This window comes from Nanorana parkeri, unplaced genomic scaffold (genome assembly GCF_000935625.1).
Source record: "Nanorana parkeri isolate BGI_ZX_2015 unplaced genomic scaffold, ASM93562v1 scaffold180, whole genome shotgun sequence".
Classification (NCBI taxonomy): Eukaryota; Metazoa; Chordata; class Amphibia; order Anura; family Dicroglossidae; genus Nanorana; species Nanorana parkeri.
This window is the reverse complement of record NW_017306448.1, coordinates 2,513,890-2,540,204: the sequence shown is the minus strand read 5'-3', so window position 1 is coordinate 2,540,204 and position 26,315 is coordinate 2,513,890. Positions and strand designations below refer to the sequence as shown.

At 42.3% G+C, this 26,315-nt stretch overlaps 1 protein-coding gene across 1 annotated transcript in view; it reads right to left on the bottom strand.

The window, feature by feature from the left end:
• ACOX3 (acyl-CoA oxidase 3, pristanoyl) overlaps positions 1-26,315 on the bottom strand; it is an 82,231-nt gene that overhangs the window by 30,872 nt on the left and 25,044 nt on the right. The window contains exons 8-12 of the mRNA XM_018554975.1: positions 19,049-19,145; positions 17,387-17,569; positions 14,516-14,638; positions 2,776-2,896; positions 1,221-1,343 (exon numbers count right to left, since the gene is read on the bottom strand). Coding sequence (XP_018410477.1) covers positions 1,221-1,343; positions 2,776-2,896; positions 14,516-14,638; positions 17,387-17,569; positions 19,049-19,145 — 647 coding nt within the window. The remainder of the gene's footprint in view (positions 1-1,220; positions 1,344-2,775; positions 2,897-14,515; positions 14,639-17,386; positions 17,570-19,048; positions 19,146-26,315) is intronic.

Below are 26,315 nucleotides of genomic sequence, written 5' to 3'. Positions count from 1 at the left end.
TGTACAAACATCTGTCCAAGTTGCACTTAGAGTAGAACTCCACGCAAATTTGATTTTTTTTGTTTTTTTTAGAGGATAGCAAAACAAGTGTTACAGGGGGTGAACCCTTCCCTATGCTATCCTAAACTACAAAATGTTTTTTTTGTCTGGAGTTACACTTAAAAAATGTACCTGTTCCAACTTACATACAAATTCAACTTAAGAACAAACCTACAGACCCTATTTTGTTTGTAACTCGGGGACTGCCTGCACTTAGTAAATCTCTTCAATATCTTCACATTTCTCCAAGTTTTATCACTTTAAAAACACTGCAAGCACAGAAAAATACAGCACTTGTTGATGTGATACAAATCCAGTGTGTCCCGAACTTTCTGCTTGCGCGAACAACACAGTGCCTTTTCTTCACTATAATTACAGCCAGTGTTGCCAGCCCTACCTGTCTGCGGACTACAGAACTCTGCCTATCTCCCGTCTCTATCTGTCACACTCCACATACAAACAATGATTTCTTTCTCAGCAAAACAATGCTGCTGCCTTGACTCTCTCGTGTTGACCCAGACACTGTTGATGGAAAAAGCCGTTGGGAGATGTAGCTCTGAGGCTTGCCTACGTCAGGCAGCTGCCCCTGCAAGACATTTTTAAAGCAGAACTAATATAAAAAATAAAATAAAGGCTTAACTCTTGCAGTGGGACTCCCCCTGCTCTGCAAGGATTAAGTGGTTGTTTTGTCTAGGGAGCTAAAATAACAAAGTTACTCATCACAACCCCATTCCTGAAAGGCTCTTACACTGCTCCCTACAGCCTGTCTCCTTCTCTGCTCCAGTCCCTCGGTGTCCAATACACAGTATTGGGCCTAATGACTCGCTGGAGCGGAGGGGAAGCGAGGCTGAAGGGAGCGGTCTAAGAGTAAGCCTGGATCGTGTTTCGGGTGAGTATAACCCTCATAGCTGCCTAGACAAAATGAGCACTTAATCCTTGCAGTGCGGGGGTAGCCTCACTGAAAGGGTTAAGATTTGATTTGCACAGAGTTCTGCTTTAAGTATGAGGATGATGTCACAGGGAGTAATAAAAGTCGTTTTATGCTGCACTTAACAGGGTAAAGAAAATGCTGGGGCATGCTCTAGAGGGGAAGACTATAGCCTTTATATAACACTCTGACACACGGCTTATGACAATGAATGGGAGACAATTATTTCATCATCAACAATTCAGACACGTACCTTCATGTATGGAGTGGACAAGGCCCAGTAAATAATTGCTGGTTTGTTGAAGTAGGACATTGTTGTCTCCTTCATAAGTGCAGTTTGGGTCATTGTCATTGCGGATGTCACCTAATCGGTTCACTGTAATAAAACAGATTTGTGAGAGTGAAAAACATTTATCATGAGAAAAGATTCAAAATTTGTACTGGTTATACAGTATGTGCACAGGGATGATCATGTTCACTGGGCTAATAAATTTTGACAATTTCCCAGGATGCAGGACATTTCAACAGCTGTAAAAAAACTTTGAATTATCTTATCTTATTCATAAATGCAGGGCTGCAGCTACCATGGGGCGAGTGAGGCACTCGCCTCAGGCGCAGCTGAGAGGGGGCGCAACCTAGGACCAGCCTGGCTGTGCCCCCTCACCCGTTGCCATGGCCAGAACAGGGTGCCATGGAAATAGGGGCTCCAGTCGGACAACACAGCCGCGGCTCGGCAGGGAGAAGAGGGGTGACAGGCTCCAGCTTCTTCTCAGATCCCTGCTGCTCTCCCCCGCCTGTATGGACAGAGGTAGCGAGAATCCGATGAGAATTGGAGTGCTTCAGCCAGCGGCTCTCTCCTCACCGCACGGCCATTCAAAAGTGACAGGCCCCCCCCGTGCTTGCTTCAGCGTCAGGATGGAGAGCGGGAGGATCCGTAAATATCTGTGATATTTACTAATCCTCAGCTATCACTCCAGTGTTTGTAAATAACTGGGGACACATAGTACTATGCGTCCCCAGTTATGAATGAACAGGAAGTGCTTTACATCTCTACCTGTTCGTGCGCAGCGTCGGGTGACATCACACATCTGATGGGGGGGGGGTTTAGGCACAATTGTCTATTCTTGCCTTGGGCGCAAAAGGAGCTAGCTACAGCTCTGCATAAATGTATTTAATGCAAGTTAAGATCGGCAGAAAGAAAGAAAAAGAGTAGTCAAAAATAGTGTCAGTGACAAATGCATAAGCAAAGAAGGTAAGACTTTAAGGGGTGTATTTATAAATAATTTGCAGAGCCATTCACCCTGCGGATCTCTGTTAACTATCATACTGTCCGAATGGAAGCAAAAACGAATGTTATTAGTATTTTATTTTTCAGGTCGAATGTAACATTCAGAAAATGCCACATTATGGCCACTAGAGAGCGGAGGAGCATGGGAAATAAGTATTCCAAATATGGAGCACAAACCTGTATTTAGCCTAAAATGCCAATTTCAAAACAATAACAGCACAAACACATCTGGTGAAAACTGTAATAGACATTTCAAACTAATTCAACAAGACAGATGTTTTCATTTTCCTTACTCCCTGCAGCAATAGTCAGTAACTGGAAATTGTTTGCAATGGAAAAAAAATATTTGTCTTATCAGTCAGCTATCAGCCAGACCTGACTTTCGGGAAACAGGTTTATTAATCCCTATTATTTTCTTGGAATTTTTCTAGATGGTGGGTAATCATTGGCTGGACATAGAACAGCGGTCTGAGATCTAATCATCATGCTTTTGACAGTAATCCTCTTTCTGGTCACTTACTAGCTAGAAAGCCATGACCTCCGCATGCTTCTCGGCATTCCTGTGCCCCCCGCTGTGCAGTCCATGAGGCCAAGGGCTTGCCAGCACAGGACAGAGCATGGATCTCCTTGCCAAGTTCAGCCTGAAAACAAAAACACACATGATAAAATCACAGACTATATTCTGTCCGTCATACCAACCAACCAACCAACCATAATGTCGAACAATTCTGCCCAATCATTGGAGGCATCATGATGCATATTCTAAAGCAGAACTCCAGCCTTTGTGTAAAACACCACCCCTACACTTATATATACATATATATATATTTTTTTTAAATTTATATTTCAAGGGTCTCCTGGCTGATCTAGTGACCTTAAGGGCAGGGCCAGATTAACATAGAGGCTACCAGAGCTCCACCTCCAGGCCCACCAATGGCAATCAGGGTCGGCCGGGCTGAACACAATCAGGCAGAGGCACAGGCGGCTCTCTAATCAGGTATATTAGGCGGCCGCTCACTGTGGCCCCGCTGGGCCCCAGAGAGAAGCGAGCGGCCTCCTAGTTAGAGAGCCCCCTCTACTGCTTCCCCTCCAATCGACCAACAGCACCAGGCCCATGATGCTCTTAATCCGGCTCGGTCAACGGTTCTTCCTCTTCTATGACAGTGGGCAATTTTAAATCCTGGACTAGGCAGCACACTTAATGATGTGTGCGTGCCATTTAGTGCAGTAGTATTCTGAGCCCATGCCAGAGTGATGGCACACCCCCCAGAGTCGTGCTCATAACAGCCTGGGCTCAAAGGAAGTTCCAGCATCATTGAGTCCATAAGACTGGTGCACATGGTGGCTGAGCTGAATTACTTTGGGGGGCATTCTTTTTTTCTTTTAATTTATCCAGAGTTCTAGTTTAAAATGGAAGTAAAAGCAATTATAAAAAAAGCTGCTTAACTGCTTGCTTGTTTGTTTGCTTTTGTTTTTTAAATAAAGTGCCAGATTTTACAAGCCCATGGACTTAAGTCTCAAATAGAAGGCTGACTGAGCACTAGGTTCCAGTAGCGGTAGTGCAAATGGAAGGGTACCAAGCTTGCTACCGTGATGGACTACAATCTCACTGCAAATTAGTAAACTCAACATAAGATTGTAGTCCATCATAAGAGTGAGCTTGGAGCAGTGACTACTATACAACACACACAGGGACCATGGGGAACAAAAGTAGCCACACCCCAGAAGGAAGGACAGTGTCAGCACCAATTCAGAGATGATTTCAGGATCTACAGCCAAGTGATACACAAATAAGATACATTTTTGTTAATAGCTAAGGAAATTGAATGTATTTTTAAGATTCACCTCCTGAGTTTAGTGCCACTTTAAGCTTTTTGTGTCCTCCCGTTACCCTAAGGAGAACTATGGGGAAAAGCCCTGACCCCATAGTTCTCCTTTAACATTTTTAATGTCACTGTGTATAAAATAGAAGAGTTGTGTTTATTTTTAAATTCACTTGAAAGTGATAAATTCCCCAGTAAAAAATAGCCAAGTACAAACAATTAGTAAACTAATTTGGCTAAATTCAGACATGTTATGACAAAAATAATGTAGAACACACAGAGGAATATTGGATTTAGAGTTCAAACAGCTAAAAACAGAATTTGGCACATTCTGAAGAATAAAAAAAACAAACAGTTGCTTTGTAACAGAAACAGTTTATGGACCCGGCAGTGTCCCACACATGGTGTGTTTAGAGGGCGCAGCAAACAACGGGGAGCAGTATATGGTGCCACTGACACTGGGTTCTGTTATCAGGAAGGACTTGTCAATAACTGGTAACTATTTAAAAGGTATATCATGTTTTTGCAATCCATTTTTGTATCTACTTGTAAAAGATGTAAATAATGTTATCCATGGGTTTTAAAGAGACCATTAATTCCATCTACAAGCTTCCCATAAATAAGATTAAAATGATGTGCATTTCATGTATTTTATGTTACTCACCTGTAAAAGCCTCCCATGAGTAGACATCTGAATGCTCCGAGACTCCTGCTAGATGCTGCCATCTTCAGTGGTGAAAGGGGGTAAGGGTCTACTTTCCCCTGTCACTCCTTCCAGCTGCTACATTAAAATGTATGCAAGGAGGTGAGGGGTGGAGGAGCTAGCACAGCACAGAGAGTTAGACACTCCCAAAAGAAGAGAAAACTGTGACCTTCCAGGTGGGATAAGGCTGTGCTAAAGAATTTACTTTCCTGAAAAGATAAATTGCTAGCACATTTTGCAAGTAAATAAATAATTTATGGGAGGGAAAACACTGCAAGTAAGCATTTAAAATACTTGATTTTCCAGGCTTTTACATGCAATTTTTAAGTTGGTGACAGGGTCTCTTTAGTGCAAAACTATCCTTTGCCTACTCAGTACAAACAACAGGTTTGCTTTATTGTCTCCTACCTAACAAGACACTATCTGCAAGGAGTTTGCATGTTCTCCCTGTGCTTGCGTGGCTTTCTCCGGGAACTTCGGTTTCCACCCACGCTCTAAAGACATGTTGGAAGGTTAATTGGCTCCTGTCTAAATCAGCCTTCGTATGTATGCATGTGAGACAGGGACCTTGGATTGTAAGCTCCTTGAGGGCAGGGACTTAAGTAAATGTGCACTGTGTAAATTGTCAGCCCTACATCAATACCTGTAATAAATAAATATAAAAATAACAGAGCACTCATCATTCTTTTGCTCTGTTCATCCACTGGGAGCAAACAAAATGCCTGCCGCTGCCGGGTAAGGAATAACATGTATCTCACTCCATGCAACAACACTGGTGATTGTCATTGCCTGTCACTGCGGGGTAAAGGGAATCTTCAGTGCTGTGTAAGCTCCAACTGGAGCTCGTTAAGGGCTTGTTCACACCGAAAGCGTGTGCGTTCCAGAGAGGTATCTGCTGGAACGCACTGCGATCGCTGAGAATCCCCCCTTGCATTTGGGGGCCGGAGGGAGTGTGGCGGTGCATTGAATTCAATGGCACCGCTTCCACGCCCATGTGGGCAAGCCCTATTTTTTGCGTTTGCAGTGGAACGGAACGCTGGCGTTCGATCGCACTGCGCAAAAAATGTGCACTTGAACCTCGTAGTGCTGGGGTAGCCCCACTGCACGGGTACTTATTTTGTATGCCCTTGTGTAAGCTTTAAAGCTTATACCGTGTTGTTTCTCTGTGCTCTTGGTAGATGAACAGAGAAGTGAGGGTGAGAAGGAAAGGTAAGGATGTGCAGCTGAAGAGGGGCATTAGAGGGGCCTGCTACTTTACCCGGCAAGTGCAGTGCTGACCAGAGTGTGCCTTTGAGAAAATCCTTTGCATGTTTAGGTGTCAGTGGCCCTATTTATCAAGGTATCTGAAGGAAGAACAGTCTACCTTGCCAATAGCGGGCAATCAGATTACCGCCTTCATTTCCCTCAGAGCGGAATGGAAGAAAGAAAGAAGTGATGGTTATGGGCACAAAGCAGTTCATGATTCAAACACTTTGATTAATGAGGCTCACTGTGTGCAAGCTGGTGTTTCTGAAGACTATCAGAGATACTAAAGAATTATAATTCCTAACAGCTGCAGTAGAGGCCAGAGAATGAGGTGCTAACCCAAGCAAAGTCTGATAAATGACATACAAGCTCTCCATGATAGATTACTTTAAATCGTCAGCAACCCAGTTCAGTACATTTAGGTGCAGGCTTTTCAACACCTCAAAAATTACATTTTACTGTAAGCCCCCATCCTCCCTAACCTATAACTCTATCCATCAACCAGAACTATTGTACTTAACCTAACCATTACCAACTGACTATGAACACTTTATCTAGACTTTAAGTGACATTAAACCCTCAGATTCTTTAACATAAAACAATACTGTAATGTGTGCCATACTGTAATCTATGGTAGTTTCCCTTCTCTTCGCTGCTCTTCCTTTTAAATCCTCATGTCTTCTCATGCTGGGCAGAACTTCTGTTTTGCAGCAGACTGCCTTGTCTCAGGAATGGATATATGGTGTCTGTGTATAGGTTTGTAACCTGAGCCAGCACTACAGGAAGAGGCCCTGAGCTGCAAAGGGAAGTCCCCAAGCATGAGAAGAGAGAAGGATATAAAAGGAAGAGCAGCAAAGAGAAGGGAAACAACCATGGATTACAGTAAGGCGCACATTACAGTATTGGTTTATGTTAAAAAATCTGAGGGTTTAATGTCACTTTAAGGCCTCGTTCACATGAGCGGCAGACTTTACCGCTCCTCTGAAAAGCAATTTGTGGTGGATCGTTTTCAGAGGGTGGTAGAGCAGCAGATCTCTAGGTGTTCAGGAGGTGACACTGCTACCTCCTGAAAGCCTGTTTTCTTTTACTCCCACAGGCCATTTTACTACCACGCCATATCCACATGCCAAGCGTTTGGCGCACAGTTGTGACACGGTCCCATTCACATCAATGGCTGCGCTTGGCACTGGGCAACATCTGCCGAAAGCATCATGCTGTCTCATTTTTGCTGCTTGTTGTGTTGATGGGTTTGTGTCAATGGCATCAGTTCAACCTCAGTTTGGCCTCGTTCACATTAACCAGCACACTAAAACACGTGATAGCTAGTTTGTGATGTATTGCTACACCGCATTGAGCCGTTACATCTTTTTCGCTCTTTTTTTCTAAACTTTATTGAAATTTGACATAAAGACACTTCATTCAACTCTATACCAGGTGCAGTGACATGCAATTAGGTGTGTTGCTCTGTGTAAAAATGCAGACATGCTAATGCCCATGAACTGCTGTGGCCACTGTCAGATTTCCTTGCTTTGGATAGCACTGCCTGCAGCAATTCGTGAGACTCACCCAATCGGCCCCATTCACAAGTGTGCTAAAAAAAACATATTAATCCTGTGAACTAATAAATTTGTGTGCCCTCTGCCTGTGCTGATTGTAATTAGTAAGCATTGTTCCCAGTTCTCTCTGAGGATGACAAGATGGGATGTTGCATTTATTTGTGTACTGCAGTGCCATTAGTAATCATTGTTCCCAGTTCTCTCTCAGGAAGACAAGATGGAATGTTGCATTAGTAATCATTGCTCCAAGTTCTCTCTGAAGACGACAAGATGGGATGTTGCATTTATTTGTGCACTGAGGTGCCATTCATTGCTAAAGTCAACCCAATGCGCCTCCAAAATACATGTGCCCTAAAATGTACGGCTGTATTGTATAATGCACGTGTATGCTGCACTGTGAAAAGAATGCAGACAGCATCTATATTTCATATATTGAGGTGCACTGCAGCCTATTCATTGTAAATGGGCTGCCTAATGCAGCAGGTGTCAATGCATGAAACCACACGTGCTGCTGTTGTTTTTGCACAAAAGGGCCCAAAAACAGGGGTTCTTAATGGAGGTGTATGTTACTGTATATCTAAATATAAAAAAAACTAATGGTAAATTAGAAGCTAATAATCTAATCATTAGATTATTAACCATCATCAATATGGACTGATACAACAAGGTTGCTAATCAATAAGAGGTGAGGGCACTCAACATGAATGTCTTCCCGCTTCCCAGTATTGCCAATTGATATGTTGGCTTGGTTGGAGTTAGATAGTTCCCTCCATCTAGTCCTAACACACACCATGAGTGTTTTTCTTTAAATAACATTGCAATCCATATGTTACGTTAACCCAAGCTATTGACATCCATCGAAGTCCTACTGGTAACTTACAGGAATGGTGAAGAATGAGTATATCAACAGTCTGGAGAAGGGGGTATGGGAACGTATTGGGCAATCCATTAGTGGGGCTAGAATGGTAAAGAGTTTAAGAACCCTTAGTGGTTAGCAGCACTGGGGGTCCTAGGTTTAAATACTCGTCAGGACACAATCTGCATGGAGTTTGCATGTTCTCCCTTGTACTTGTGTTTTCCTCAGGTACTCCCGTCTACTCCCACACTCCAAAAACATGCTGGTAGGTCAACTTGCTCCTAACCAAATGTCTAATTTGGCCTAAGTAAGTGGATGTGTGTATGTCTGCATGTGCAATAAGGGCCTTAGATGGAGTGCTCTTTGAAGGCAAGGAGTTCTGTGAATGTACAGTACTTAAAGTGCTTTGTAAATTGCCAATGCTATATAAAAATGTCTGAAAGAAATACATAAATAAATAAATAATAAAATGTCTGCAAGAAAAATAGAATATGTAATTGCAATCATACTATCCTGCAATAGGTAATAATATATTACAGGTAGTATGGAATAGGTAGAAGATGGTAGAGTAAAGACTAATTCTGTTTATTGGAATTATCCTTTAAGACAAGGAAAACCACACTGGATGGAAGAAGATTATGTGGTTCATTCAGCAAAACTGACACAAAGGAAGACAATTTCCATTCCTTTAAATTCGAACCTGCTTCATGGCTGCTCTAATTTGATTAATTGCCATGGACAACAGATATGGATTATTTAGTTCAGAGTTACTCCAGCCCCTAGAGTTAAAGTGCTAAAATATACAGTAATATCCCGGTTCACGAATGCTTCTGTTCGCGAACAATTCGGTTCACGAACAGGAAGTTCGGCAAAATTATGCTTCTGTTCTGAATTCTGCATTGGGTGACGAACACGACCGCGGCCATCTTCCCCGCTCTGACACATGGTTGTGGCTTCCTCTAGTCGAGATTACGGTCGCAGATAGACCTGTGCACACTTGCTGTGAAGCTTTTTTGTGTGCTTTTTAGCTCATAGAGTACTGTACAGTATTATTCAATCCAGCATGGCTCCAAAGAAAGTACAAAGGTTGGTGTTCACTCTCTTCATACTGTACTGTACTTTGTTTCATATTTTTGTGGTAAATTTTTTTTTTACATATGTTCAGAACGGATAAACCTCATTTACATTGAACCTTATGGGAAAATTTGATTCTGTTCGCGACCAAAATCGGTTCACGACCACGTTCGTAGGTGTCAGAATGGATTAACTTTATTTACATTGAACCTTATGGGGAAATTTGATTCGGTTCGCGACCAGAATCGTGGAATGAATTAAGTTTGTGAACCGAGGTACCACTGTAATGCTAGCGTTCTACATTAGGCTTCTCTGTCATGCATGACACCTGACTTTCATGTTGGTGACAAACACTAAAGTTATTTGACAGGTAGTATTTTTAAACCACTGAGGCTAAACAGCAAGTGGTCACAATTTTTAAAATATCACCAGCTATTACCAAAGTTCCTTGGAATATCCTCAATTAGACTTCTAGATAGTTAAATCTTGCCTGCTTCATTGTTTTTTTCCCTGCTTAGGAACTTTGACTCAAATTATACTGTGATGCAATCTGAAACACAATTTAATATGCGATTAAATCTAATTGTTGATGGATCATTTTCAAAATGTATCTATTCTAGAAAAACTGCAACCTTATTTGGTAGTCACCGAGTGCACACTTTGAAATGTTTATCAAAACCACACGCTAAAAAAGAAAGCTTGCAGAATTCATTGTATTTCATGGAAATACTATTCTCCTAGTATGACACATACACAATGTATACATAGACAACTGGGACACAGTGCCACAACTGATGAATCTGGACGGGTTGCATGTGTCATAGGGCACCCTGCACCTGGGGGGGTCACTTAATTTAAAGCAAGTGCACAGGGGGCGTGGCTTGCCGATAGACCTGTGTAGACGCGTCTACTGAGAGCTCCCGCAGCCGACCCGCTAATTACCTTCCCCGAACCGATTTACATCACTGAAGTGACACCTGATGGGCCGCAACACTCCCCGCAGAACCGGCACGAGACCGACGACCTCGGGCTCTGCCGCCACACAGAGGATTCCGCCGTTCTTTCAGCGGCCGCCGTTCTTGCAGCAGGAATCCAAGATGGCCGCCGGACCCCCTCGTGGAGCTCTGTCCTCATCAACATGTGTCCCCACCATCAGCCCACACATCCTCCCCCAGGGATCCCGCCGGGTCAGATATAGATGAGGACATGGACGGGGATATGCTTCCCCCGGCTCTCAAGGGCTGCCTCCAGCAATTACCCACTAAAAGCGACATTGAGGCCCTCTTTGCCAGACTGGAATCCGCTCATAAGGCAGACATGAAAGAGATCCGCGAGGGCCTGCAGTCCTTCCACTCCCGCCTAGACGTGGTGGAATCCACCCTCCCGTCCATTACATCTGCTGTGGAGGAGCTCCGCTCAGTGGTCGTTGCCCAGCATTCCCATATTGCTGACCTATATACCCACCTTGATGACCTGGAGGATCGTAGCCGCCGCAATAACATCAGGATCCGCGGCCTGCCCGAGGCTACGGGTGACCCCGACCTCCTAGCCTCCGTCATGGGGATCTTTAATACTATCCTCAACAGACCAGTGACTGACCACATTGAAATCGATAGAGTTCATCGCACTCCAGGATTTCGTAGGCCCAACAACCCACAACCCCGGGACGTACTCTGCAGGGTACATTTCTTTGGCCTGAAATCCGAAATCCTGATTAAGGCTCAATCCGCCAGATTCCTGGATTTCGATGGCGCCCAAATATCTCTGTTCCCGGATCTTTCCAGGCGCACCATAGCCAAGCGTAGGGCCCTACGCCCCTTGACCAAAATCCTGCAAGACGCCAACATATCCTACCGGTGGGGATACCCTTTTAGTCTTTCGGCTAAACACAATGGACGTTTCCACACCCTCCGATCACTCTCAGATGTGGTCAATGGCCGGACCCGGGCCTTCATCTTCACCTATTCTCCCCACCCACTCTGGAGTGGGAGACGGTCGCCCCGAGGCGACCGCAGACCCACACCTTCTTTCTCTCCTACCTGATTCCCCACAGGTGACTACACTCCTTCACTGGTTCTCCTATTCGACCAGATAAAGCCATGCTCAGGATCATAGTCTACCCTTTTATTCTAGCTCCCGTCGGCAGACTTTCCGGCTGAGACCTGCTGTTCCTATGTTCGAGCCGTCCTTTAACCTGGATCATCCCTCCACCTGCCTCGGCTTCCAACGAGACTACACGCAGGGTGTCACCCACTGGACTCCTCGATGATCTACTTACCCTCTGAAGATGGACTCAGGTACTTTTTTTTTACCTCACTTTTTTCCTCTTTTGGGATTTGTTTTTTCTTTTACCAGCCACTTTACTGGATGATCCCTGAAGTCCCTACCATCGGACTGGTGAATGCCACGGATCATTCCTCCACAGATCCCGGCCCCCTCCGGGTCTGCTCCCCCGGGTGGCACCACCCCTGGACTCCGTGATGACCCACAGTCCCTTCTCCATTGGACACAGGTTTTCCCTTTAAAGCAAGTGCACAGACCTGGAAACTCAAGACCAGGAATCTCACTAACAGAGTCTGCAGGGGATAGTTGGCCATTGGTTCAACTTTTTTCTGGTCTAAACTGAAATTAGATTGATTGCTGTTGTTTTTTCCACTTTTCTTTCAGTTAGAGAGAGTGATTCTACCTGGTGGTTACGATAAAACAACTTAACAGGGGTTCTAATACATGTTGTCCAAACTAAAAACAGATTTGTTTGACTATACTTACATTTGTACAGTGCTACATTTTCTTCTTACCTCCATTTTCAAAGAAGGACTCCAGGAATTTTAAAAACATATTCATTGCAAAGGGGCTACCCCTGCACTGCAAGGCTTAAGTGCTTGTTCTGTCTAGGGGGCTCAAATAAAACAGATATACTCACCTGATCCTTGGTCCTGCAGTGATAGACACTCACTTCCTCTCACCCTCCACTCCAGCTGGGGAATGTCCCTTTCGTGTCCTAACGTCTAATGTATGTCAATCCACCTGCGTTAGACGTGCTGACATCAGCAGTCCTTAGAAAGCCAGAGAGTAGAAGCTGCGGGGACTGGTTTAGAAGCCCAATGCGACTGAGGATTTGGTGAGTAAATCAGCTTTATTTGGGTCCCCTAGATACAATGAGCGCTTAACCCTTGCAGTATAGGGGTAGCCCCACTGAAAGAGTAAGTTTTTAAAATTGCTGGAGTTCTTCTTTAAACTCCATTGAATTAGAAATTGCCCTGCTTGTTGCATCTAACGTTGGCCACACAGTGCTCCAAATGTGGCCAAGTCAGCAGAACGCATCCTAAATTTGAGCTGTGTGTGACCCTGCCGGCTGCATTTCGTACAAAAATCGACACTTTTTCAATCAACATCTGGGCCGAAAACTATTGGCTGAACAGTGACTGCAGCCAGTCAGGCTGTCAGAATACAATAGCAGGGAAGATTCTGCCAACACAATGCTTATCATAAAGTATAACCAGCTTTAGATGTACTTTTCAGCAAAACATGCGTTACGTAAGGGGTTCAGTGGCAAAGCAAGTAAATGCTGATACAATGTGCATGTGCACACACAAATAATGCACCTAGAATGTGGAGATATAAAGGAGGCTTTAGACAGATCAGACCCCTACTGCAGCCTCTCACCTTGCTACAAGGTGACTTGATGTGCTGAAGTTACAATGTTGAAGTCTGAACACTGGGGAAGAGGAAACTAAGGGAAATGATGATGATTATATTATTCTCCCAGGTTGCTCCTCTATGATTTTTTCACAGTCATTTGCTTGCGGAAAAAACATTGTTTCTTAATTGTAAAAGGACCAATTCTTATGCAATACTATAGGGTTTGAATACAGTATATGGTAAGACGTCAGGAATTTCTTCACACGGCCGCCAGATCCACTTTACTGGCTCTCCTGATTGAATCTGTGATTGCTGTATGACTAAATTATGTTTCCAGGGATATAAACTGACATAACATTGTTACCATTTGGTATATAGTTGTAGTAACTATGATGACACACTCAGGAGGGTATGCTCCGCTGATTACTGGGAATTATATTTAATCTTACTTAGTCTCACTTGATAAAGAACCCGAGAATGGTCCAAAAAACTTGTCGTTATATTGTTAGCACCACAAAAACCTTTCATATCACCATGCGTGGCAACATTACGGAACCTGTCTGGTCCCTTCATCAGGCAAACAAAAGTCATGAACTGTTAGAAGGAATAAAATAATTTGAAGAAAACCTGGAGTGCTGGTGACGATTTATTCTGTTTTGCAAGTATTTGGCGGCGTCATCCGCGGCAACTTCAGCAGCCCCCACAATATATGGGGCTTCTCAGTCAGGAGTGTGGTGGGACTCTCTATTTGTTCCGGCTTTGTGGGTACAGGACACCAAAAGTAAGGCAGGGGACATGATACACATTGGTTTCATCACCAGGTGCTTCCCAATTAAATGGCATGGATAAGTACAGGCACATGGTCCTTTAGCTCCCAAGGTGCACCCCTGTCCATGAGCATTAAACTACTTCAGTGGCATAGTTTGCAGGTGCTGCTCTTTTTGCACCCCCCCCTTGCTAAAGTGCCCAAGGCAGCTACCTTTTCAGCCAACCCTAACAGCCAAAGCAGCTTAGCAGCTAGGCCCGAGCACTGCCACATAACTATAGGAGTAATGTTACTGCTCTCCCTGGTTGCCGACACTGCTGACTCTAGAGCCGGTTGCGAGCGAGGAAAGAGAGGTGGGGGAATGCAGGCAGTGTAGTTATTGAGAAGTTTCGGGGAGGGGGGGCACTTTGCTCCGCATTGGCATGGAGACAGTGTCTCTTTAACTAAAATATCACATAAAATCAAGCTTTAAAAAGAAGAATTAAGGACACATCCATACATTTATTAAATGCATGTCTCATTATTTAATCCAGGAAGTTGGGAATTAGGGTCAGAATATTTAAAGGAATTATAAGATTATGACATAGTACACTACCTGTCTGAGGCTCCTGTCTTTCATGAGAACCCCAATCTGGAGCTCGATTAAATTGATGAAGAAGCTCTTCGAGAAATAATCCAGAGCATAGGCAGCTGCCAGGTAAGGGATCAATCTCCATTGCTACAATTAAAAATGCAAATACAGTATGCATTAAACAGATATACACAATTACATTATTCATTGTCATTGACTGTTCAAGATAAAATTGCACACTACCAGGACCCACCTTAATCATCTCCCTGACTGAATGGGCATAACAGAATGGTGTACAGGAAATATATTACAAAGTATGGCCACCCTTGTAGGTTTTAAATACTGTTACTCACTTTAATTAAGTACCCCCTCCAGACTTAACCACCTCAACAAGGACATCTCTATTAAAAGGATCAGTGGTTCTGCTTTGAGGCAATCATGGATTGCTATACTTGTTTAACCTGTTACAAAACTAAAGCCTAGCAATCCTGAAAGCATAGTCCTGCCATAGCTGATCTAAGAGGAACAATGCAGTTTTAGTCCAGAGAGCTGTAGTGGACCAGCTCTTGTCCCTAGTTAAATTGTGGCACCAGATATCTGGCCTCTCATTTTTGTTTCTGAGTTTCATGTTCAGAATATCAAAGCACAGCTATGGATGGAAGGGTGTCCAGCACATGGGGACTTGAGGAGACATCCACAGATCTTTTTATTGCCCTATCCAGCTATGAAAGCCAGTTTGCCCTTGATCAGTTTAAGGAATTGAAGAAGTAGGCAAGAAGTTCAGTATCTTCAAATTTAAGAGCATGGTCTTATTTCAGAAAGGTGTGCCCCCTCCAGTTGCATGGTGTAAGTGGTTAGATACTTTGGGATCCTCTGCAGGAATCATAGACATGGAGCCAATGTACTAGTACATGACAAGGAAGCTAGTTAATTCAGGTTTCAAGACCCTATTCTTACAATCTAAGTTGGAGCCAACACTGGAACCATAAAGAAGTGAAATAAAACATAAGGTAAAGTAATATACAGGACCCAATCTATCCATCTAGGTTTTTTTAAATTACACATTGGCTTGAGCACCTCTGAGTTCCACCAATAAAAACCTTATTGTTTTCAATATCCTGGAGTTCTGGGAGCGCCTAATTGCAAGTAAAAACAAAAACAAAAGGACATTGCCTTCTCTGCATGAAGCACGCTTTTTTATTAGATAGATAAAATTGTTAAAACATTACTCACAAACCAGGGTAGATCAGAAGCATTTCAGACATAATCTCCACTTGCAACAAGCTCATCATGCCGAGTAGAAGCAGCACTTTATTAAATACCTAAAAAGAAATCCCAGCCCATGCTGGACCTGCCACCTGATGTGTTTCTGGGGCATACCCCCTCTTCATCAGAGTTCATATTGACAGCCACCTAATGGAGTATATAAGTGATCCTTTAAGTAATCAGCTTTACTATAACTACAATTATGAATGAACAGGAGGTGATGTAGATCTCTTCCCATTCATTCATAATTGAGGATACAGTAACCATACCATATCCTCAATTAGTTTGCTCTCGCTCTTCTCTCTGACATGCTGTCACAGGAGGCTGAGCGAGCAGTGCACGAAGGAGAGCCCAGCCGCTCTGCCTAACTGTGATAGGCGGCTGAGCGGTGTGGGAGGAGAGACACAGGCCACTCACGGCGGTCTCCTCCCGCAGCACTTGGCCGCCTGTCACTTTCTCTCCTCCCCGCTGGGACACAGAGCAGCGTCCAGCAAGTACAGTAATCAAGCAGTCATTGTGAATACATCTCTATGACTGCTTGATAATCTAATTCATGTTTGGCTATTATTAGGCTGCTCTGAACTTAGGAACAGCCAATAATAACCTCAATGACACTGAGCCTAACAGCACATCAGGCTCAGTGTCACTAAAGGCTGAATGATCAGAAGCCTGCAACATTGTTTCAGAATAGAAACATGCAGCTTTCTATTCTGAAACATTGAGAAAAAAGCTTGTACACATGGGGATTTCATAATCCCAATCTGTACCAGCTGTCAAATAGTGACAGCAAGTGCAGTAAATACTGCACTGCTATCCTTGACAGGGATCGGGTGTCTGAAAAAGTTTAACTTTTTCATTAACGGATGCTTCAATAATGAGGCATCCAATATTGAATGGTAACTGCTGTTTCTCATTGGTTACCAGCAATTTACAGTCCCAAATAGCTGCTCACGTACAGTGTATGTGAGCAGTCATTTTCGCACTTAGCGGCGGGGAGGAACAGTGTACATTTCCCGTCACTAAGGGGTTAATAAACTACTAGTCCCATAAATCTACCATATAATGGAGATGAACAGAGTCAAAAAATGTCTGATGTCCAGTCTGTGTGACAAAAAAGAAAAACGATTGCAGCCAATACATCATAGGACTGATAAGTTGCAATATATTATATTTTTGTTTTTGGGTTTAGATACGCTTTAAAATTTCCAGTCTCATTATATATACCCCTGATAATTTAAATAATTGCCTAAGCCTGTACAGAAATACACATCCTTTTGTCAGGTAATACAGCCTGCTTACATTTCATTCGTCTGTGTATTTAGTTGTTTGCCTTAAGTTTAGCTTTAAAGTGTATTTATACCATCAAAGTCAAATCATAGCAGTGGGACTGAAAAGTTCTACTTGGCTCTCCCTTGCTATAATGGATATGAGTGAGGAGATGAAAAATCATACTGGAACTACCTTCATGAGACAAATGCAGTTTTGCCTGTACACCCATGAGATTGCATATGTTGTTTTTCAGACTTCCACTAGGTAAAACACGGCTGTTATGATTGTTTTTAACAGTTTTTAAGGTAGCACATACAGTTCTCTTGCTTTTATAATAGAATCTTGCAGCTGGATATTTACCTGTAACTGATACTCAAGTACTGGTATTTCTTCATTTTCTGTTGGTCCAAACTGGCGTCTGGTTGCAGAGAATCTGATAGCGATGGACACGGCAAGTTTTAGATTCACCACTGTCATTCCAATTATTGAGACCCTGCCACTGGAAAGGGTACCGAGAGATGCTCCAAGACGCTGCTTTGGATCCTAAAGGAAGATACACAACAAACAGATGTATTGTGGATAACGTGAACCTGACCAAACACATTTCTAAGGTAACAAGAGAGCCAATGTATAGTCATCCTAAGGGCTCTGTATTAACATGTGTTAGTCTGCAAATCAGTCCCAGCGAAACCCTCCTGAATTCTAGATGCAGGTTGTACATAGTAGATTGAATTCTTCCTAATTCAAGATTAAAGTGCACCTGTGTCCAGATTACTGACATTAAAGTGTTCATATGTTCTTAACAAGAACCAAACAAGCTGTAAAACAAGCCAGCCCTGACCTCTCTAGTTGCATGTAGTGTGAAGTAATTTATCCACATGGTCACAGCAAAGACTTGAGTTAGGTTTCAGTCTGCTTCTAACAGCTTAGATACACCCGCTGACTGTTTACATTACAAGAATCTGCTCTTTATAGATAACAGCTGAGATTCCTGTGCTGCTGTTGTGAACTTTTTATATGAATTTCTCCACAATGCCTCCAGCTACAGAGGGTTTGTTTTGAATGGCTTTTCCTGCCTGTTCCAAACAAGTCTGGGCACAGGTTTACTTTAAAGAGGGGTATATTGCAAAGTTTTGTCATATGATGACATTGAAAAAATCTATTATTATTATTGTTAATTATTATTATCATTATTATTATTATAATGCAGGCTTTATATAGCGCCAACAGTTTGTGCAGAGCTTTACAACATATAGAGAGGCAGTACAATTTTAATACAATATCATACAGAAGGATTAGAGGGCCCTGCTTGTGAGAGCTTACAATCTACAAGGAGGGGCAAGTGATACAGAAGGCAATAACTGTGAGGGATGAGCTGATTGAAGGCGTGAATGTACAGTTTTTAAGAGCAGGTGGGATACGTTTCCCTGAAGAGTTTTTGGGGATCGCCTAAAGGCAGACAGAGATGGAGATAGCCAAATAGGTTGTGGTAGGGCGTTCCAGAGGTTGGGAGAATCTCTGGAAAAGTCCTGGATGCGAACATGGGAGAAGGTGATGTGGGAGGGACTTAGACAGCAGGAGACCTTGGGAAGAGCAGAGAGGATGCTTTGGGTGATATTTTGAAATGAGGTTGAAGATGTAGCTGGGGGCAGAGTTGCAGATGGCTTTGTATGTTGTTGTTAGTATTTAGAATTGTATGCGTTGTGGTATTGGAAGCCAGTGGAGAGACTGTCAGAGAGGGGTAGTGACCACTGAGTGGTTGGTGAGGTGGACGAGTTTGGAAGCAGCATCCATGATAGATTGAAGGGGGAATAGCCTGTGTAGAGCTAGACCAACAGGAAGAGAGTTACAGTAGCTTTGTGGTGTTATTTTGTTAAGAAGAGACGAATCTTGGAAATGTTATGATGGCAAAATTTGGTCAGAGATTGGATGTGGGAGCCGGAGGAGAGATCAGAGTCCAGATTTACAAATAATAACAGGATGGAGAATGGATGAAGACCTATAACAATGTAGAACTTTTACCTTATATCTACTCGTGTAGGTTCCACTGGATGTAATGTCTCCGGTACTATTTAGAAGGTTTTCCTGTGGGATCCGAACATTGTAAAACATTGCAAACCTGCAGAAAATACATGGATTGCACATCATTTCCACCACAGAACAAAACATTACTATTACACGATCTCATTAAAGGATAGGGAAATAATTAGCCTAAAAATAAACAAAAAAGTCCTAAATCCAGGATGGATAAAATGTTTTAAATATTCACGTGTGGACAAGAAGCCAAATCCCATTGACACACTATAGTTCTTAAGCTACACTGAAAACATGCTTGGTTCTTTGTGATGAGACTAGCAGGCATGTCACTATGTAAATTGTAGCAGGACACATAATCTGCTGGGTTGCTTTCATTATAGCGGCAGATTTGCTGAATAGTGGACCATTTTGTGTAAATACTGGCTGCAATGTATTATATATCACCCACTAAATTCCTCACCATGGCCGGTATACACAAGAGTAAGGCAAAGGCTTTCTCCAGCAATGCAAATATTATTTTATAAGTGTAAAAGAAATCAAACTGACAAGTGTGTGTGTAATGTTATATAAAAGAATATCTTGGCATCGCTTCTTATTTCCCGGCACTCACTTCGAGTAAAAGCTGTCTGTTTGTATTATTTTGGCATCCACGTGTTTCAAAGTTTGCAGAATATTTACTCCAATGGTAAATATTTATGCGGCCACCAGAGCGAATTCATCTATGGATACATTACTTCTAACCACCCGAGCAGAGAGCTTTTGTATTAGGAAGCTGATAGCTGAAATTCCCATAAACAGAGCAGAGTGAAGTTAACTCTCCGGTAAGTCATGTGATTTGTCTAACTCGTGCTCACTTTTGGAAGATAAACTGTCAGATTAGGCGCAGCCTAAAAAAAGTTTTTGCTATAAATAGTAGCTAAAGGAGCAAGAGGGAAAAACAAGAGTAAATGGGTGATTGTACCGGTTTTTAGGTAAGTTCTGGGGTTTGTAAAGTGTTAAAGCTGAACTCTGGCCTTCCCTTCAGACTTGCACAGTTATAGCGGCCCTCTACTGGATGGAAATTGGATACTCTAAAGCGCTGCGCAAACTGTTGGCGCTATATAAATCCAGTATAATAATAATACTCTGATGTCATTGCACACTGTGAGCTTCTCACAGTATGCATTTGAAACATCAGCAAGTCAGACAGAGCCCGCCTCATTTCCTGGCTGGAAGACGTCCTTCACCATCTAGCACTTTCCTCAGCAACATTACTGTCCCTGGCTCACCCTCACCTTTTATTTTGTTAGGTTGGGGGCAAGCCTTGCTTTACTGCCATATAACATAGCCACCTACCTATCCCATCTATAAATAGCCATACATGGGATGGGTATGGAGGCAAGCCTTGATTTACCACCATATAGCATAGTCACCAACCTATTCTATCTATACATAGCCACACATGGGATGGGTAAGGGGGCAAGCCTTGATTTACTACCATATAGCATAGACACCTACCTATCCCATCTATACATAGCCATACATGGGATGGGTATGCGGGCAAGCCTTGATTTACCACCATATAGCATAGTCACCTACCTATCCTATCTATAAATAGCCATACATGGGATAGGTATGGGGGCAAGCCTTGATTTACCACCATATAGCATAGTCATCTACATATTCAATCAATACATAGCCACACATGGGATGGGTATGGTGGCAAGCCTTGATTTACTACCATATAGCATAGTCACCCACCTATCCTATCTATACATAGCCATACATGAGATGGGTATGGAGGCAAGCCTTGATTTACCACCATATAGCATAGTCACCTACATATTCTATCTATACATAGCCACACATGGGATGGGTATGGGGGCAAGCCTTGATTTACCACCATATAGTGTAGTCACCTACCTATTCTATCTATACATAGCCACACATGGGATGGGTATGGGGGCAAGCCTTGATTTACCACCATATAGCATAGTCACCTACATATTCTATCTATACATAGCCACACATGGGATGGGTATGCGGGCAAGCCTTGATTTACCACCATATAGCATAGTCACCTACCTATCCTATCTATACATAGCCATACATGGGATGGGTATGGGGGCAAGCCTTGATTTACCACCATATAGCGTAGTTACATACCTATCCTATCTATACATAGCCATACATGGGATGGGGTTGGGGGAAGGCTTTGTTTACCACCATATAGCATAGTCACCTACCTATCCTATCTATACATAGCCATACATGGGATGGGGTTGGGGGAAGGCTTTGTTTACCACCATATAGCATAGTCACCTACCTATCCTATCTATACATAGCCATACATGGGATGGGGTTGGGGGAAGGCTTGGTTTACCGCCATATAGCGGAGTCACCTACCACTGCCAATGTCCCTCCAGTTGTAGAATGGACAACATACATATCTATTTTGTGATCAATTTGATATAGGATAGTATATCCTTTATAACATTTAGGTAATTAAAGTCTCTGTCAGTTGATAAGACTATTATAGTCTAAGGAAATTCAAATGATTATCAATTTTAGATCTATTGGCTTGAATTCAGTGGCATCTGGTCCTATACAGCTTGTTGTATTTCCTGCCGTCTCCCATGGGATATAGATATACTCTTGCACTCTTGGTACCACATGTGAGTGATCAATTTCTTTATATACATTATATGTTTGTAGCAATATTTTTTATGTAAATATTATTGTTGTAAAATCTTCAGATGTTTAGAAGCAGATTTTTGGGAGTTTTGGGAAATGTGTCAAAAACTACCATACGCCTCCTATTGACCATCAGTGTATTCTGAAAGGTTAGGGGTAGATGTATGTATGTTATACTCTGTAATGTTATGTTTTACCATGCTGTAATATTTCCATGGGAGTATATATATGTATATTAACATTCCAATATCCCACTGCACTCCTTACCAGTCTGCCCCTTGTAGATGGGTGCTGAAGTGGCTGCGGATGGTGCCGCTCAAAATCTGAACAGAAAGGGTATGTCAGCAGCACCCCAGAACGAATTTCTGCTCAATCGACTGAAATTTGCTCTGTTTGTACCCAGCTTTACAGTTCAGATGTCACCAAAGACAGTCTAAGAGGAAGTGTGGTCATGACCAGGAACAAAGACTCAAACCTCTGCAATGTGCCTGGCAGTTACAGACATTATGGACTGCACTGGCTCCATAAATAATTGTATATGTTCTAGAATTTTATTGGTCATTTAAATACAAAGCGTGATTAATGGAAACTCCACACGAGTAAAAATGTTTAAAATGTGGAAAATGGCTCATTCCACGCTCACTGTTTATCATTCCAGGAACATTTATTTTTTCTTGATCTTCCCGTATAGGAGATTCAAGAGTTTCAAAAGCAGAACTATGCAGTTCAGGCTCTCACTGGCTGTGTGAAGGGTTTACGACCCAGTCAAATACGTTCTAATAAAAATAAATGAAATACGCTCTATGGCGTGACCCGTAATACCTGCTCCAACTGTAAAGAGACAGTAAACAAATAGAAGTCAGACTGGAAATAGATTTGAGCTGTATGAAAATGACAAGTAAAATAGAATCACAGAAAAGATGCTTCTAAATAAAGATGAGCAAAGTCATTTCAGCTAAATTGATTTTGCTGCAAAGCTTCCGATTTCACTGGAAACTTTTTCTAAATAAACTGCTTATGTGACATGTGTTTGACATAATACATCTATTTTTCTTGTATTTATAGTGTTGGTGTATTTAGGGTAGTTTAGTTTATTTAATTTACTGTTCTTTTTTGCTTCTTTTGTGTATTTTACTGTTTGTATATTGTTACTTCAGATGTTTATTTTTTTCTCTTTTTGTTTTTGTTTTTAATAAGGCTAATGAGGGGCCAATTTTTGCCATAAGAACAGGTCCAGGATAAGAATATATATTTATTTAATAGGAGACTTTCATTTATTTTTTTTTACTTTTTTTTTTTACACTTTATTGCTATAACATTGCTAACAAGCTTTGCCTGCAGGACTAATTCAAAATCTGATATTGAAATGTGAATTCAAGTTTTGAAAATTATAGTTTTCAAATCCCCAAATTATGGTAGAAATTGGGACATTTTAGCAAAATTTCTCTATTTTTGCAAAATGTGTTGCAGTCAAAAGTAGAAGGTGAAAGGTGAAGATTGTTTTTTTGTTTTTTTTCTTTTCAAAGAGTTTTATTGGTTTTTTAACATTTATACAAAAGCATGTAGCAAAGGTACATAAATGTCTAATTTAGTACAAAGCAACATTAAACATTATAATAAAGAAAGACAGAAATGGGTCAGTTGTTGTGACAGTTGACCTCATAGTGGTCTAGCATAATAATAAAACACCAATGGATGTCATCTAGGTAGACACATTGAGTTAAAAAGAGCATGAGGTCAAGTAAAAAAGAAGGGAAAAGAGAAGGAGAAAAAAGAAAACTGTGAATAGGAAGAGGAAAGGGAAGCGTAAGGGGTTTGGGAGGAGCGCACAATTTCAGATTGTGAATAAAGAGCCAAAATAGTTCAATGAGAGTCTGGAAAGGGACAGCGTTACAGGGTAAGTAAGTGTCGATGTGAAGATTGTGTTTAAGATTTTAGTAGGATTTAAATTGCTTCTGAGGGCTATGAAAGCTCCCTTATAATAAAAACACCCAAAATGTTTTAAGTCCCCCGCACATATAAATGTAGATACGCGTCTGGCATGCCTACGTGTGAAAACAGCAATTACGCCACACATGTTACATATTGCCATGAACGTCGGAGTGCGGACAATAATTCTATGGTGATCAATCGCTGATAATTCTAAGGTGATTAAACTGATAAGCTGTAAAAGTTTTTCAAGCGTCACCTATGACCAATTTTAGGCATGGTAGTTTTTTGCGATTTCGTGTGCGCGCAATTTTCAAGCTTGACATGTTTGGTGTCTATTTACCTGACGTCACCCCGCCTTTTATAATTTACCAAGAAGTTGGGTACTGATAACTGTTTTATAACATAACGTATTTTCTAAATTTTCTGTACTTTTTTCATTATATAGTAAAAAATAGAAACCCCCAGTGGTGATTAAATACCACCAAAAGAAAGCTCTATCTGTCCCTAAATAATCGTATAAAATTAATTTCAGTACAGCGTTGTATGACGGAATAAATACATGAGTACATGAGAGTACATGAGATGAAGCTGTGCTTTTATATTTTAATTTTCCTTGCACCTAATTGCATATCCATACAAAGTGAATTTTCACTTAGCCCCATTCACTAAGCTAAGAGAAAATGATCTGCATAGTGAACATTCTCCACCCCATTAGCAAATCAACCCCACTCTGGAGACATTAGCACTGGTCCCGCCTAGCAGAATGTAAAATATTATTGTAATTTGTAACATGATGTAATATCCAGTCCAACCATAATTAAAACAATACACTGAGAGAACAGGTCACATTTCCACACGCAGGGGAATAAGGAAAACATATGGAATAATATTTGAAACATCAGTTTTTTCTTTTTCCAGGCAGTTAATACCAGAGCACCTGAGGCAAGTTACGAGGCCAATAAACATCCTCAGATGGATTATAATCAGAAATTGAGATTGCCAATGACTGTGTACTAAAAGTCATATTAGCAGGAAGTCATTTTAAACATACACAGTCACATTAAGAGCTCATTCACACTAGAATTGGCAGGCACGTACAGCTCCGTGAAGGGCAGCTCCCGGGAAGGACAGGTGATGCGTGTGATTAGAACGCAGCCCCTGTCCTTCTCTATGGGACTATGCAGCCGTACGCCCCCCTACGCTCACCCGCCCTGCACACCCGCACCCGTACGGACCTGCACTTCAGGTGAGCGTAGAGGGGCGTACGGCCGTTGAGAAAATGACTTTTGTTGAGCCGGGTGATGACAGCAGGGTCACTTTTTGAATGAATTTTCGCACATACAAATTTTGGCCAGCTTTAGGTTTAAAGAAGAGCTCCAGGCAAATCCAGGCAAATCTTATTGGCTACCTGCACACTGCAAGAGTTTAGTGCTCTTTTTCGTCTAGGTGCTAAAATAAAATCGTTCTACTCAGCTGATCCTCTGAGCCGGCTTGCTCTTAGGCTTGAAGAACTAGTCTATCTCCTCTTCTAAGGTCTCTGAGTCATCATGTCCAATACACTGTGTATAGATATGAGGGCGGTGTTGGACATGCAAATCACTGTAGCGCAGGCAGAGACAGGCAGGAGGATGTAACAGCTGGCTGGGTCCAAGGTTCAGGTGAGTATAATTATTTTATTTTAGACCCTAGACAAAAATGATCAGATAACCCTCGCAGCGTGGAGGGAGCACCACTGCAAGGGTTAATAAAAGTTTTACCTGTAGTTCTTCTTTAAGAGGCAGATGTATGCCGTATATAATCCAGAACTGTAATAGAGGGTGTGTCATAATCTGCCTGGCTGTGTGGCAGGACTGTGTAAATCCAGATGAACAGAATGACAATCTCTCTGGCAGGTAAAACATTTCGGTTCTGTGTTTTCCATTTGTGTATTTAGCCATTCAGCTCCTAAGGACACCTCTTTGTAAGGGCCCATTTACACCAGCGCACAGTTCTGTGTGATTAACACACACAAACACGTGCGTTGCAGTGCACCAGATGTGCTGCATTGCCATTCATTTAAATGGCACCCCAAGGGGACCTCCAGCAGCAATGTACCCGACTGCCACACAATGCAAAGTACTGCTTGCAACTGCAATACTTTGCGTTGCAGCTAAAAAAGGTAGCACATGGACTACCATGTGATTAACAGTTAACGAACCACGCAATTAATGCAATGCTATGGTGTAAATGGGCCCCAAGGCACATGTATAGGGTTACTAAAAAGCAGCAGGAAGTAAGTACAGTTAATGTAGGATTGCCTGTGATCACAGCTTCGGAAAGGTTCTCCTGGTGGCCAGACGCTAGGAAAAGGCTCCAAGTCTATCATGGCAAAGACAGACTGCTTAGAAAGAAAGTTGGAATACCTGAAGTCCCATTAAGGAAGCCAGGCAGCATGTAATGACTCACCACCTGGCTTCTTGATTGGCCACCTTCCTGACCAATCAAGATTCTGGGCGGCGAGTTATTACACGGTGCTTGGCTTCCTAAGAAGCTCCTTTTCACCAGGTGACGAGGAAGCATGAAGGCAGCTTTCTTGCCAATCAGGGAGCCAGGTGGCAAGTCATTACCCCCCGGCTTCCTGATTGGCCGGGAAGACAGCTCCATGCTC